Source organism: Lissotriton helveticus, chromosome 2_2, assembly GCF_964261635.1.
Source record: "Lissotriton helveticus chromosome 2_2, aLisHel1.1, whole genome shotgun sequence".
In the NCBI taxonomy this organism is placed as follows: domain Eukaryota; kingdom Metazoa; phylum Chordata; class Amphibia; order Caudata; family Salamandridae; genus Lissotriton; species Lissotriton helveticus.
Window position 1 is genome coordinate 352,862,130 of NC_136060.1, and position 12,693 is coordinate 352,874,822.

General features: G+C 44.8%; 1 protein-coding gene across 2 annotated transcripts in view; it reads left to right on the plus strand.

Annotated features, from left to right (window-relative positions):
- TRMT44 (tRNA methyltransferase 44 homolog) overlaps positions 1-12,693 on the plus strand; it is a 275,854-nt gene that overhangs the window by 158,141 nt on the left and 105,020 nt on the right. Inside the window, exon 6 of one of the 2 annotated variants that reach the window (XM_078678533.1) lies at positions 5,160-5,231. The exons of the other annotated variant lie outside the window; for it this stretch is intronic. Within the exon in view, the coding sequence (XP_078534659.1) occupies positions 5,160-5,231 (72 nt within the window). The remainder of the gene's footprint in view (positions 1-5,159; positions 5,232-12,693) is intronic. 2 annotated transcript variants of the gene reach the window in all.

The following is a 12,693-nucleotide window of genomic DNA, read 5'->3' on the forward strand; positions in this document are numbered from 1 at the left end:
AGGTATCCCTATATTTATTATAGGTACCTAAAGTACATGGAGTCCATTTTACAGAGAGAGCAGATAGCCTGGGGACCTGATTAGCAGGATCCCAGGACAACTAAGTCGAAAACCAGCTAAACACAAGACAAAACATCTGGGGTAACCATAGTCGGGTATCCACCTTCCTACAATAAGTGTACAAGATCCCAAATAAAAAGTGAGCCAAATAGAATTATTTCACAAAGTTAAATTGGTAGTGCATCTGTCATTGAATATGCAGGCTGGCTTAAAAGTATTGAGGACACAGTATTGAATGTAGGATAGTGATCCTGTCACTGAGTGGGCAGACAATTCCAAAAAACAAATTAAATAAAAGGTGTGCCTATCACCGAAGCGCAGGCAATACTAACCAGCCTGTAATTGACTTTCCGCGTAGAAGAAAGCAGAAGAAACAGTGCTTTTTAGTGAAGAAACAGCGATGTAAACTCAGGGTGCTAGGTAACCAACTTCGCCGGCAAACGTAGGTGAGCGGGGTATGCAAATCACCCTAAATCTTCCTGAAACCCCTTCAGAGCATGCGCAATGCGTTGTCACGTTGATGGAGGCACAGCCTGCAGAAGGAGGTCTGTCGTCTAAGGCGCAGCTACAGCGGGAGGTCGGAAGAGGATCTGGAGACAGCCATGTCAATTCCGAAAAATGGCTACAAAACATCTGAGACGGTCGGTGGGTTGTTTGGACACATACAGATCGTCGCTGAACGTGAAGAAATACAGGAAGTGTTGCACTTTTTAAGTGTTTATTAAGGTAATGAGCATGGGAGAAGAAACAACCCACAACCGCTCATTCTGGTGCTCTCGTCGTAACTGCCAAAGTAAACAGTTAGAGCAGGGCAGATGAGAACACCAGAATGCGAAGTGGACATTAAATGAAAACAGCGCCCGTGCACAGGCGCACGGGGAAGACAAGTTGTTCTTAAAGAGACAAAAACAACTTGTCATTACAACATTGTAGCGCTGCACTGCTGGCGTAGAAAGTCGTAAAAGTAACTGACAGCTCGCCGAGATGGCACCTATCCAGGTACTAAGTATCACTTCCGATGCTGATGCGCAGCCGAACGACCCCACCTACCGGCGCTCAGGGGGACTGCTGGAAAATCTTCCAGATCCAGTCACAACACTGCAACCAGTGAGGGAGCAGCCTGCCGGACAGGAGTGACGAGCTAAGCACAGAGAAAGATATAAAGAGAACCATTTAGAGATTCTTGTAGGTAGCACACTGCAGGAAAGGAGTGAGGGAAAGAACAATGAGGGAGGGAGAGATAGAGGGAGTAGACACCAGAGGCAGGAGAGTGGGAGTAGAGGTCAGACGGAACGAGTGCACAAGCAAAGACTGGAGAGAGAGAGAGTAGAGCACTGAGATAAAAGCTGCAGATGTGTACTGCAGCCACTGGCAAGCAAAGTGGTGACTAGACACACGCTGACACAAGTGGAGTGCGATGTTTGTACTTACTAAGAACAACCGAAAGTCTCATACAAAATTTGCCTGGTAGAGCATGGGTTCAGTGATAGGGTAGAACAGGGCAAAGGCAGGTACCTGATGATGAACCGATATACACGTCCACAGGCACCCTCTAGGTTCAATGATACATGTTGGAACACTGTGAACCGCACATGAGGGCACAAGTTGGCTGGCATAGATGGGCACACAAAAACTGAAGCTACAGGCAGTTACCTGGACGCTATTAGAACCAGAAATGATGACCCTTTTTGCTGACAGACGGCAACTCGATTAATGCTGCTTAGAAATTTCTTTTCGGAACCTACCAGATTCTAATTGAAATTCAAAGACCTAATATGAACCTGAAACAAGCCCTGAGGAAGCGCTGGTCCGAATGACCACAGAAGGGCGAAACGCGTGTTGGCTGTTTGAAAGCTCTCTTTGCCTTAACATGCAATGAATATTGAACAAATAAATATAAATACATATATGTGAAACTACAACCTGGATTCTGAAAACATTTCTTCACCCAGAATGTACTGAGGAATAGGAGGAGGCACTCACCCACTCCCTACTGGCTATATGTATTAAGGCAATGTGTACACTGACTGTGCTACAGTCACTTTAGAAAGGACCAGTAAAAAAAAGGCAACATTTTAAAAACCAATACACGCTCTTGTAAGTGAACTTCTATGACAGGACGTCAGTTCAGGGTAAAATATCTGAACGTTATTTGTGTTTCAGCTTCGATTATTAAATGTTCATTCATCGGGAATTGCATGTGTTACAACAAAGTACAGTGAGACTGCTCTCCACTTTTGTGAGGGCTTTTCGGAGTGAGTGAGGCACCAGCAGAGCATGGGACCCTCTGATATACATGGGGAGGGTCGTCTCTCTTTCTGACGCAGCAGGGGCGTAATGCGAGGTCCTTTGCTACAAGTGTGTGGGGGTGGGGGACTTCAGAGGGCCCTTTTTATCAAGCACATAAGTCATCTTTGTACTGCTCGCATCTCAGAGGGGCCCTACTTTTGCATATTTGTGAAAAATCACACTAGTGATCGCAGTGGCAATATCGAATTTGGATTATTGCAATGGTATCTATACTTAATTTGAAAAATATCAATGCCACCCATCCTATGTTTGGTCCGAGATAAACGGCTATACTATTTGGTACTAAAGGTGCCCCATTGGATCACAGTAAAAAGATCACACTGCTGACCCTCTGTCTCATTCCAATGCTTTACGGGGATGCACACCGAGATGCATTGCTAAGTGTAGAGGGGGCATATGGCTATCACATCAACATTAATTGCCTATGGCCACTGGTAATTGCAGGTCATGGTAATGAAGTGTTCTCCATCAGTTGGTGCAGCCAGTGCTGGTGGCATCTTGTGCCTTCCCGGACACTTTGTTTTATTGCCTTTGGGGAAGGCATGTCAGATGTGAGGTGCCTCCAGTGCTGGGGTGTTTCATGAAGGCCAGCACCACTCCGGGTGCATGGGCATCCCATCGCTCGTCACTCCCGCGAGAGCTTTAAGTGTAGAGGGGAGACCGAGAACACTGGTAGCACAGCAGCACAATCTGCATTCTGACATTTAGTTTCCATTATTTAATAATGCAAAGATAGCGAACGGCACCATCTAAACTGATTAGACATTGTAAAATGTGGAAATATATTGAGTAGTAGAGTAGCTACATAACAGTAAACTAAAATGCAAAGTATATACACACCAATTTGGGCCTTGGCTGTTTGTGCTGGAGGTTAATACAAAGATGTTTTGTAAAATCAATCTGCTCTATATTCATAAACTTTGCAGATGCTGCCATCTAGCGGTGGCACCTGGAATTTCATTTTGGCTTTTTAAATCGATCATTTTGGGTGTCGAGTAAAATTTGCAGTAGAAAGCAGGACCAGCTGGCTGACTTGGTTTGCAGGCGTGCAATCCTCCTGTAAGCCAAAGACTTTCAAAACGTTCAGAAAAATGTCTCCTACAATAAAAAGTTCTGCCTAAGCTATACCATCCGTGGTAATTTTTTATGGGGGGGGGGGGGCAATTCTGAGGTATAAATATCAAAACCACGGTGGAGGTAGGTGGCATATTTCTCGCGAGGCTTCTCTGACGCATCTAGTTCACGTCTAAAGTACTAACGCGAGTAAATCTACGCGTAGAAAGCCTGTACCTACCACTATGTAGCTTTACTTCTTGTTAGCCAGAATCCATGGAAACTCCAGTCGTTGTTGGTTTATTGGTGTGGATCAGCCACGCGGCGAACAGTCTTTGGGAGTAGTGTTGGCAGTGTTCAGAAGTTGTTTTTAACTCTATGAAGAACGCAACAAAATCCTTCCTGTTCTCTCTGGAATGGAATGAATTCCTGCTATTCGCAAAAGTAACTTTGTGAGAAGTAATCTGTAAAATGAAGAGCGGTCCCGGAAGGGGAAGCCTGATCTTAATAGGACGGCGGCTAACACGCCCGCATTTGGTTGCTCTTTCTTGCAGGACTACCTGGTCTAAAATTTCCACAGTCCTTCCTCCGGGTGATGGTATTGCTTGGGTATCTGTTCAAATGTGAGGAATCTGCTGCTAGATGTCTCTATCAGATGGGCAAGTTTCTTATCTTCGGTAACGCCTTATCTGGTAGAGACATGATCTAGCCGCAGATTCCTTGCCGACTCACCCATCCTCCCATCACTGCGGATTGGTTCTAGTATTGAGGGCTTTTTTCCTTTAAGGGCCCTAGTTGCCTTTTTTAACACACCACAGTCAGTCACTTCATGGCTGCGCGCTTCTGGCGTGCAAAGTCGTGAAAAGTACTGACAGCAGAGTGCCGGAGTGGCGGTTATATTGATGACGCGGACGTCACAACAACAGTGAACACAACACCTACGACGTCAGGCAGAGTCGACCGACGCCACTTACCGGCACACAGGGGTACTGCTATCAAATATCTTCCAGATCCAACCTATCGCCTAGAAGTTAGAAGGTATGGAATCTGCGGCTAAATCATGTCTCTACCAGATAAGGCGTTACCGAAGGAAGTATCTTGTCCGTTTTGGGTAAATCCAGCGCTTGGCTGGACATGGCAGTTTGCTTGTATATTAACATGTGGCATTTTTTCCGTAGTCCGGTATATAACGGCATTTAGCAAGAGGAACCATGTCTTCTGGAACAACATTTTTGTGGCAACTTTTCCCTGGTGATTTTCGTTGCAGTATGACAACTTGTTGACATGATGTTTCATGCGTGGCAGTGCAAATTACAACAATACTGCAGCTGAGAAAGACAATTCTCACTTATTTGAAGTTGTCCTCCCCATCCTCTGGAAGACATCTCCTGCATTGTGTCTCCACCCGTGATCTGACATGATTTGACAAACTTCGAGGTCACTGGCTGTCTGTTCTCAGATGTTGTTAATTGATGTTCTGGCTGGGTCTCGCAGTGGGCAGATGGGTTCCTTACAAAATATTTTGAAAAATTGGACAACGAAATGTGTTCCTGCTTACTTCATTTCTGGACAATCTATGACAAATGTAATGTTTACAAGTGCAGCCGCATAACATACCCAGTAACCATTCGTACACATAGCTTGATCTGTGACTGAGGCTTTTGTTTTGTAATATCTGCATCTAGATAATGATCCTGCATTTCTCCTATAATAATACAGTCCATTACACATTTTAGCACCGTGGTAAGGGACTGGATGTAAGAAGAAGAAAAATCTGGGACCTGTATGGAGAACAGACTAACCTGGAGGTACATTTTATAAGTCAGGAGATATTTTACATTATCGTAGTATTTTGGCTCTCTCCAAGTCGCTTCTATAACATATATTTTCCTTTCAATTCATGTAAATTTCAAATATATAGTACATAATGTATTTAATATAATTGTTGACATTGTAACATACATAATCTGCTACTATCATGCTGGCAGAGGAAAAACGGTGTTCCTATCGGCTAGAACAAAGGAAGCAGGCATTGACAGTGCACATTTTTTTAGTTTTGGCATCTTGACATTTTTTCTCAGTCTTCAGTGTGACACAGACAACAATCGCAGAACAGGTAAGTAATGGGCATCAGCAATGCAAGCATCTCTCTCACACACAGAACCGTGCAGCATGACCAGCAGCATTGCAAAATTTCCCCCAACAACACTTTATATAATAGAGGTACAGTAGTGTTAGTCCCCCACAATCAGACACCCAATAAGCAGGCGTAATTTAGGCGGCATCTATGGAAGCTTCACGAGGAGACGCAGAACTAATACATTCTGTGCAGTATCAGTTGAAAATATACACACACACACTCACAACTTGGCCCTATGAGAGAGTCTATTCTAACATGGGTCACCAGAGTCTGGCTGCCTCCTGCCTTTAGGAAACAGACTGACCAAGAAAGGCACCCAATAAACAGCATCTGCTCGCTTCACATTTGCCCATCTACTGATGGCAAATAGGGCTATGTAGCCACAAAATACTGTTCCAGGTGCTCATACACTCCCCAGTGCCTTATCACCTATAATTAACTGCTAACTTTTCCTCATCCAATCATATCAATCAATCAGTACATGTGTAGAGCGCGCAACTCGCCTGTGAGGGTCTCAAGGCGCTGGGGGGGGGGAGGGTTGCTGCTACTGCTCGATTATCCAGGTCTTGAGGAGTGTCCTGAAGGGCAATAGGTCCTGGGTCTGTCGTAGGCGTATGGGGAAGGGTGTTCCAGGTGGCAGAACGATCTGCCACCGGCGGTTGCTTGACGGCTGCTGGGGACGGTGGTGAGGTTGGCGGAGTGAAGCTGGCGGTTCAGGGTGTAGAAGGTGAGTCGTTCGTTGAGGTACGCTGGTCCGGAGTTGTGTAGAGCTTTGTGTGTGTGGGTGAGGAGCTTGAAGGTGATCCTCTTGTTGACGGGGAGCCAGTGAAGGTCTTTCAGGTGTGCTGTGATGTGGCTGTGGCGGGGGATGTTGAGGATGAGGCATGCAAAGGTGTTCTCTATGCGTTGTAGTCGTTTCTGGTGTTTGGCTAATGTTCCTCCATAGAGAGTGTTGCCATAGTCCAGTCTGCTGGTGACAAGGGCCTGGGTGACTGAGACAACAGTGCAGAACCATGTGCAACACAGGCAGTGAATAACTGGCAATCACGTCACCAGATTACACCATGTTCACAGCAGTAATCACATATTTGTACTCTTTTGAGTGACTGTTCATCCTACCTGCCTCAACATGGGTGTGTCTTTACATAAAACAAATCCGTACTACATGAGTTTCCAGAAGTATTGGTCTTTGGAAGAAGCATGTCCTCAGCAAAAGGACTTATTCAGACTAAGTATAGCCCAGGTGAGCTACTCCAGTTAAATTCAACCATATAGAATTATGTTTAAACCAAGCAGGCAATTGATCAAGTCGAATCACACATCCCAGTCCACTTGGGCTATACAAATTATGCATGTTTGAGATCAAGAATTTTGAACTTTGAATCATGGACAGTGTCAGAATTGTATAACCATGTCCACTAGCTACGATAACAAAGACATAGTAAGCCTTTCTAGTTTACTGTGGCACTTGGAAGGTGAACGGGTATTTATGGCACCTAACAAATGGAGCTTGTTGTTGTGAGCAAGGCTACAAGTTAGCTGAGATGGGTTAACCTTTGCCACTTGGGTAAATAAATGGACCCTTCAAGCAAACCCTAGTGCCGGCCTTTCTATGTGAGCAGTGAGAGTGATGACTGATAACAATGACGTGGTCCTTGTACAAAGCTGAGCACCCCTTTCTGCTTTGGTGCATGCTTACAAACTGGCAGTCTGGTGTCGTGACCTGACCACTCACCTAAAAAGCAGGACAGCTGCAGGGGCGTTTACTGGTCCCCCGACTTCCTGAGACTCCTCTCAATACCAATAGTAATTTACTCAAAGCCACGAAATGCCCCATCTTTGTCAAATGATCGATTACGACAAGAATGGTGGTGTAACTCCTTGAGACGGGCATTTCCACGATGAAATCCATAGAAACCGTGTGCCACGGTGCAGGGGGCACAGGGATTGATCTTAACCCTACTGGGGACTGGTGGCTGGTTTTGGCTTGCGCACAAATAGAACATTCAGTGATGTATTCCCTGGAGTCTCTTTTCATCGACCCCCACCAAAAATATCGAGACAAGTTCTGCAATGTCTTTTGCTGCCCCACATGACCCCCCAATGGAGAATCATGAGTCCATTGTAATACCAGTTGACGCAAGGGGCCTGGTGGAATGTATAACTGCTTATCATAGAACAGCAACTCGTCTCTTATACAACGATGCAAAGGATCCACAGTCAACCATGCAGGTACATCTGTAACGTCACACTGTTCTCTCACAGCGTCCAGGAAACCATCTGTGGTTGTCACGGCTACAATGTCAGCTTGAAATGTGGCCCCATGCAAGATATTTGGAGGGTCTTCATTCATCACAACCAAATCCTTGGAAAGCACAGGTCTAGAAAGGGCATCCGCCTTCCCATTTTGGGGTCCTGGACGGTACTTTATAACAAAGTCAAAATCAGCGAAGAACAAAGACCATCTGAGTTGCCTGGGGGTTAAGGCCTTAGCACTTTTCAAAAACAGAAGATTGCGGTGATCTGTAAAGATCTCCACCGTGTGTTTGGCCCCCATTAAATGGTGTCTCCATTCCTCGCATGCACGTTTGATTGCAAGCAACTCTTTATCCATTATGCTGTAGTTGATTTCAGAAGTGGACAGTTTCCTAGAATAGTATGCCACGGGGTGTAACTGCCCAGTGTCAGGGTGCCTCTGTGACAGTACTCCCCCCAATGCGAAGTAAGAAGCATCTGTCTCCAATACAAATACTCGTTCCGGGTCGGGATGCCGTAGAACAGGAGCACTAGTGAAACAGGTTTTCAAAGTCTGAAAAGCAGCTTCTGCTGACTCATTCCAAGAAAAAGAGACTCCTTTGCGTAAAAGCAATGTCATAGGTTGAATTATGAAGGAAAATCCTTTGATGAACCTCCTATAAAAATTGGAGAATCCAAGAAAGCTTTGCAGACTTTTCACACTGGTAGGGGACTGCCAATGGATGATGGCATCGATTTTCTTCTTGTCCATGCATATTCCCCCTGGACCTATGACATATCCCAAGAATTCCACCTCTTTGACATGGAACAAACACTTTTCAAGCTTAGCAAACAGCGTATGTTGTTGCAACCGTTGCAGTACGGCCTTCACATGTTGTATATGCAGATCTTCAGTCTTGGAGTAAATTAAAATATCGTCAATATACACGATACATGACACATCCAACAACCCTCTTAATACCTCATCCATAAAAAACTGGAAGGCTGCAGGGGCATTGCATAGGCCAAAGGGCATCACACAGTATTCATACAGCCCATACTTAGTACGAAAAGCGGTTTTCCACTCATCCCCTTGCTTCATTCTTACCAGGTGGTACGCTCCTCTCAGATCCAATTTGGTATAGACCTTAGCACCCTTTAGCTGGTCCAACAACACTGGTATCAAGGGGAGAGGATACCTGTTCTTCTTCGTGACTTTATTGATGGCTCTAAAATCGATGCAAGCCCTCAATCCTCCTTCACGCTTCGGTATAAAAAAAAGCGGAGATGAGGCAGGAGAAGTGGAAGGGCGTATGAATCCGGAAGCCAACAATTTTCGCAAATACGATTGCAAGTACGCGTTCTCAGCTTCAGTAAGCGCGTATATGCGGCTACACGGAATGCTTGCGCCTGGTTCCAATTCGACGACACAATCATACTCCCTATGCGGGGGTAGTTTATTCGCTTCCTTTTCACTGAAAACATCCATGAATTCAGAATAGATGTTAGGTAAAGATGAAACTAGACAGACACTTTGAGTCTTGCATCCTGACGCCAACAGTACAGCAGGATTGTCTTGATTCAACAATGACGACGTAGTCCTTTCCTTCGTACAGTTTTCTGCACAGAACGAAGAATTCATATCAATAGTTCTTGCTGCCCACTGCACGTGAGGATCATGCATAGTAAGCCACGGCATACCTAATATCACCTTAAAGTTCGGAGCATCGATAAGATCAAATTGAATAACTTCAAAGTGTGTCAATCCCATCTGCATCGGAATAGGGTGCGTATGAAAACACACGGGTCCAGAGGTTAATTCGGTGCCATCTACTGCCTTCACAGGTTCAGGTCTCAATTTCTTAATGCATGATATGCCCAATTCACGCGCATACTTCTGGTCGATGAAGTTTCCTGTAGCCCCGCAATCCAGAAGAGCGTGAACCAGTATGAATCTTCCTGTAGACACTTCTAAGGTTACGCATACATTCATATGAGCCACCAAATTCTGTATAGTATTAATCAGGGCGGGAGAGACCTCCTTCTTCTCCACCCTCAAACAAGGAGTCTCCATCATGTTTGAGGATGATCGTTTCCCGCCGGTTCGTCCATCCATTCCACCACCGGCACCTTCTTGCCTTCTTGTTTGTTTTTAAAGGGGAATTTAGTCTTAGCGGAGCAATTCTTGATGAAATGACCAGCCTTCCCACAGTACATACACAGCTTCAGCTGCCTTCTTCTTTGTCTTTCTTCGTTACTGATGGGACCTCTTATACCGCCTACTTGCATAGGTTCAAAACCATCCGCAGAAGAGTTGTGATCATCTGCCATCGCTCTTGGTCTATTAAACAGTAGTCGAGAATCACCTCGCTGTTTATCTCCTTTTCTGTCCAACAAACGATGATCCAACTGAACTGTCAAATCGATAAGTTCGTCGCAGGTTTCAGGCATATGTACAACTTGCGCCAGAACATCTTTTAATTCGCTTCGCAATCCTTGATAGAACAGGGATGTACGCTTATTCAATGGCCACTCCGTTTCTACTACCAATCGATTGAAATGGGTGATATATGTCAAGAGATCTTGTGTTCTTTGCCTCAACGTAATGAGTTCTCTATCTAAAGACAGTGAATGAGCCTTCCTATCAAATAGTTTTCTCATCTCCTCACAGAAGGTGTCAAAATTCATCAGGACCGGATCATTCCTTTCTATTAAAGGAAAGGACCAAGTGGCAGCATTGCCCCCCAAATAAGACATAACAAATGCTGTTTTTGATTGGTCGTTCGGAAAGACGGCAGGCTTACACATAAAGTGCAACTTGCACTGCCCCAAGAATATACCGAACTTCTTGGGATCCCCATAATACCTTTCCGGAGGAGAAAGAGGCAATTGAAGTGGTTGAATAACCTGAATAGAGGAAGGACCCACTGCCCCTGACTGAACCGGAGTAGGGTCTCTAGCTGCAGGGGGAGGGAGGGTCCAATGCCTAATGTACGAACCCCCATGTGTTCCTGAAGGACTACCCCTAGAAAGACCAGCAACCTCCCGCCTCATTGTAACCAAGTCGTTACGCAATTCGGTGTTTTCCCCTCTAAAAGCGTCCATTTCCATACGCAAGGCAGTTAATGTTTCCAACAACGATTGCAAAACGGTGTTAGTATCCATCGCTCGGGCTGTATGGTACCGTAGGCTTGTCACTCTGTCATAAACTGATCATGAGTGGACTAACCTCATATCGCCAAATACAGCAGGAGCGATGTCTGATGCTTGTTTCCAACCTCCCCCGTGCGAAGTACCTCCTGCGAGTAATCAGACAACTCTAACAAGGGTATCACAACGAGGGAAGGGGAAAAGTGGAGAAAGAAACCATAAAGTAGCTGTAGTGTAAATCAGCAGGTGCGGGTTGTAACATGCGTGGAGAATTCACTTCCTCCGAACCCAGGACCCTGAAAGACAAGAGCACAAATCATACACACATACACTCTAGACTTCTTTCTATAAATCTACTATGTGTGTGTATTAACTTACTGTTAAACACTACTGCCGTTGCTCGTATATACAAAAAAGCACAAAATAGAAAAAGAAAGAAAAGAAAAAACCAAAAGTAATTCTGCTTCACAAAGCAGTTCGTAATTACTAAAAGGAGTTTTGAGAACCACTTTGTAACAGTACTTATCTGCTCCCAATAGTTTCCAACTCAGACATTCGTTATGTTCTCTGTTGAAATGCAAACTGTCCTTCAAGCAAAAGTGGCTCCTCTCAGATCCCAATAAACGTCAATGTTCCTCCAATTGAAGCACGGTATTGTGCAACACAAAGCAAGCCTATCTAATCCAGCGCGGCATGCGCTTAACTAACTATCCGTCTTGGTGCAGGCATGAAGAAACGCGTCTGAATCTGAATTGTTTCTCGCGTATAAAAGTCCCGCTCAAATACCTCAACCACGGAAAACGCTCACCGCGTATCTTTTCCTCCTGAGGCTTCCTGATCCAGCGCGGCCGCGCTGGGCTTCAAGAATACTTATTCCGCCTCTCGACAGGCTCTTCGGGATCCTATAGTCTTCCTCTCCTCACAGAACGATAGTGACAAGCACCCGCTCGCAGGAAAACGGAGCCAATATAGAAAATTAGAAAGTGAAGACAGAGTAAAACTGAAGCCCCAAGATTTCTGGGACATGTAGTCCAACATGCATTCATCACACAGAGGTATGCGAAATATGACAAAATCAAACCATAGGGGTTTATGATTACTAAATATACTTTTTTCCATTCCACCCTTGAAGACACGGCCCACTAGGTTTAAAGAGTTAATAAGGTGGGAGAGAGCTTTAGTTCTCTGATCTGTAATTGGATATACACACTCTGTTAACTGTCAAGAGGTTGGGAGGAGAAGTATTCACATGGCACATATTCTATGTGGAAATATCTGAAAACAATACGTACAAGGATGTATGACGAGATGATGAGAGGGAGAGAAGGTGGTGCATTACGATCAGCAGCTAGATCATCAGTGGGACCCTTACCACCCAACCAGATGGTTACCATCTCTGCTGTTTCACCAAAACTTCAAGACATGGTAACTCATTGTGGCAAATTCCATATGCCAGTTCCACAAAAAATGTCATCTGCTGCCCAGTTTATGGATGCTGTCCAAAAGCATAATTGTAATTCTTTTTCACCTCACGTTATACCTTCCATTTCTCTTAAAACACAAGTAGATAGCTAAAAAGCAAATATAGAATGCATTTAACTTTACATTACATACTAGTACATGTCACACTATAAGCAAGTGAGTAGCTACATAAGTGGTTATGTCAGTGTGTAAATAACTGAGTAAAGGTGTATAAATGGGTATATGAGTGGCTGCACAGGTGGTTAACTGGGTGTATGAGTGGT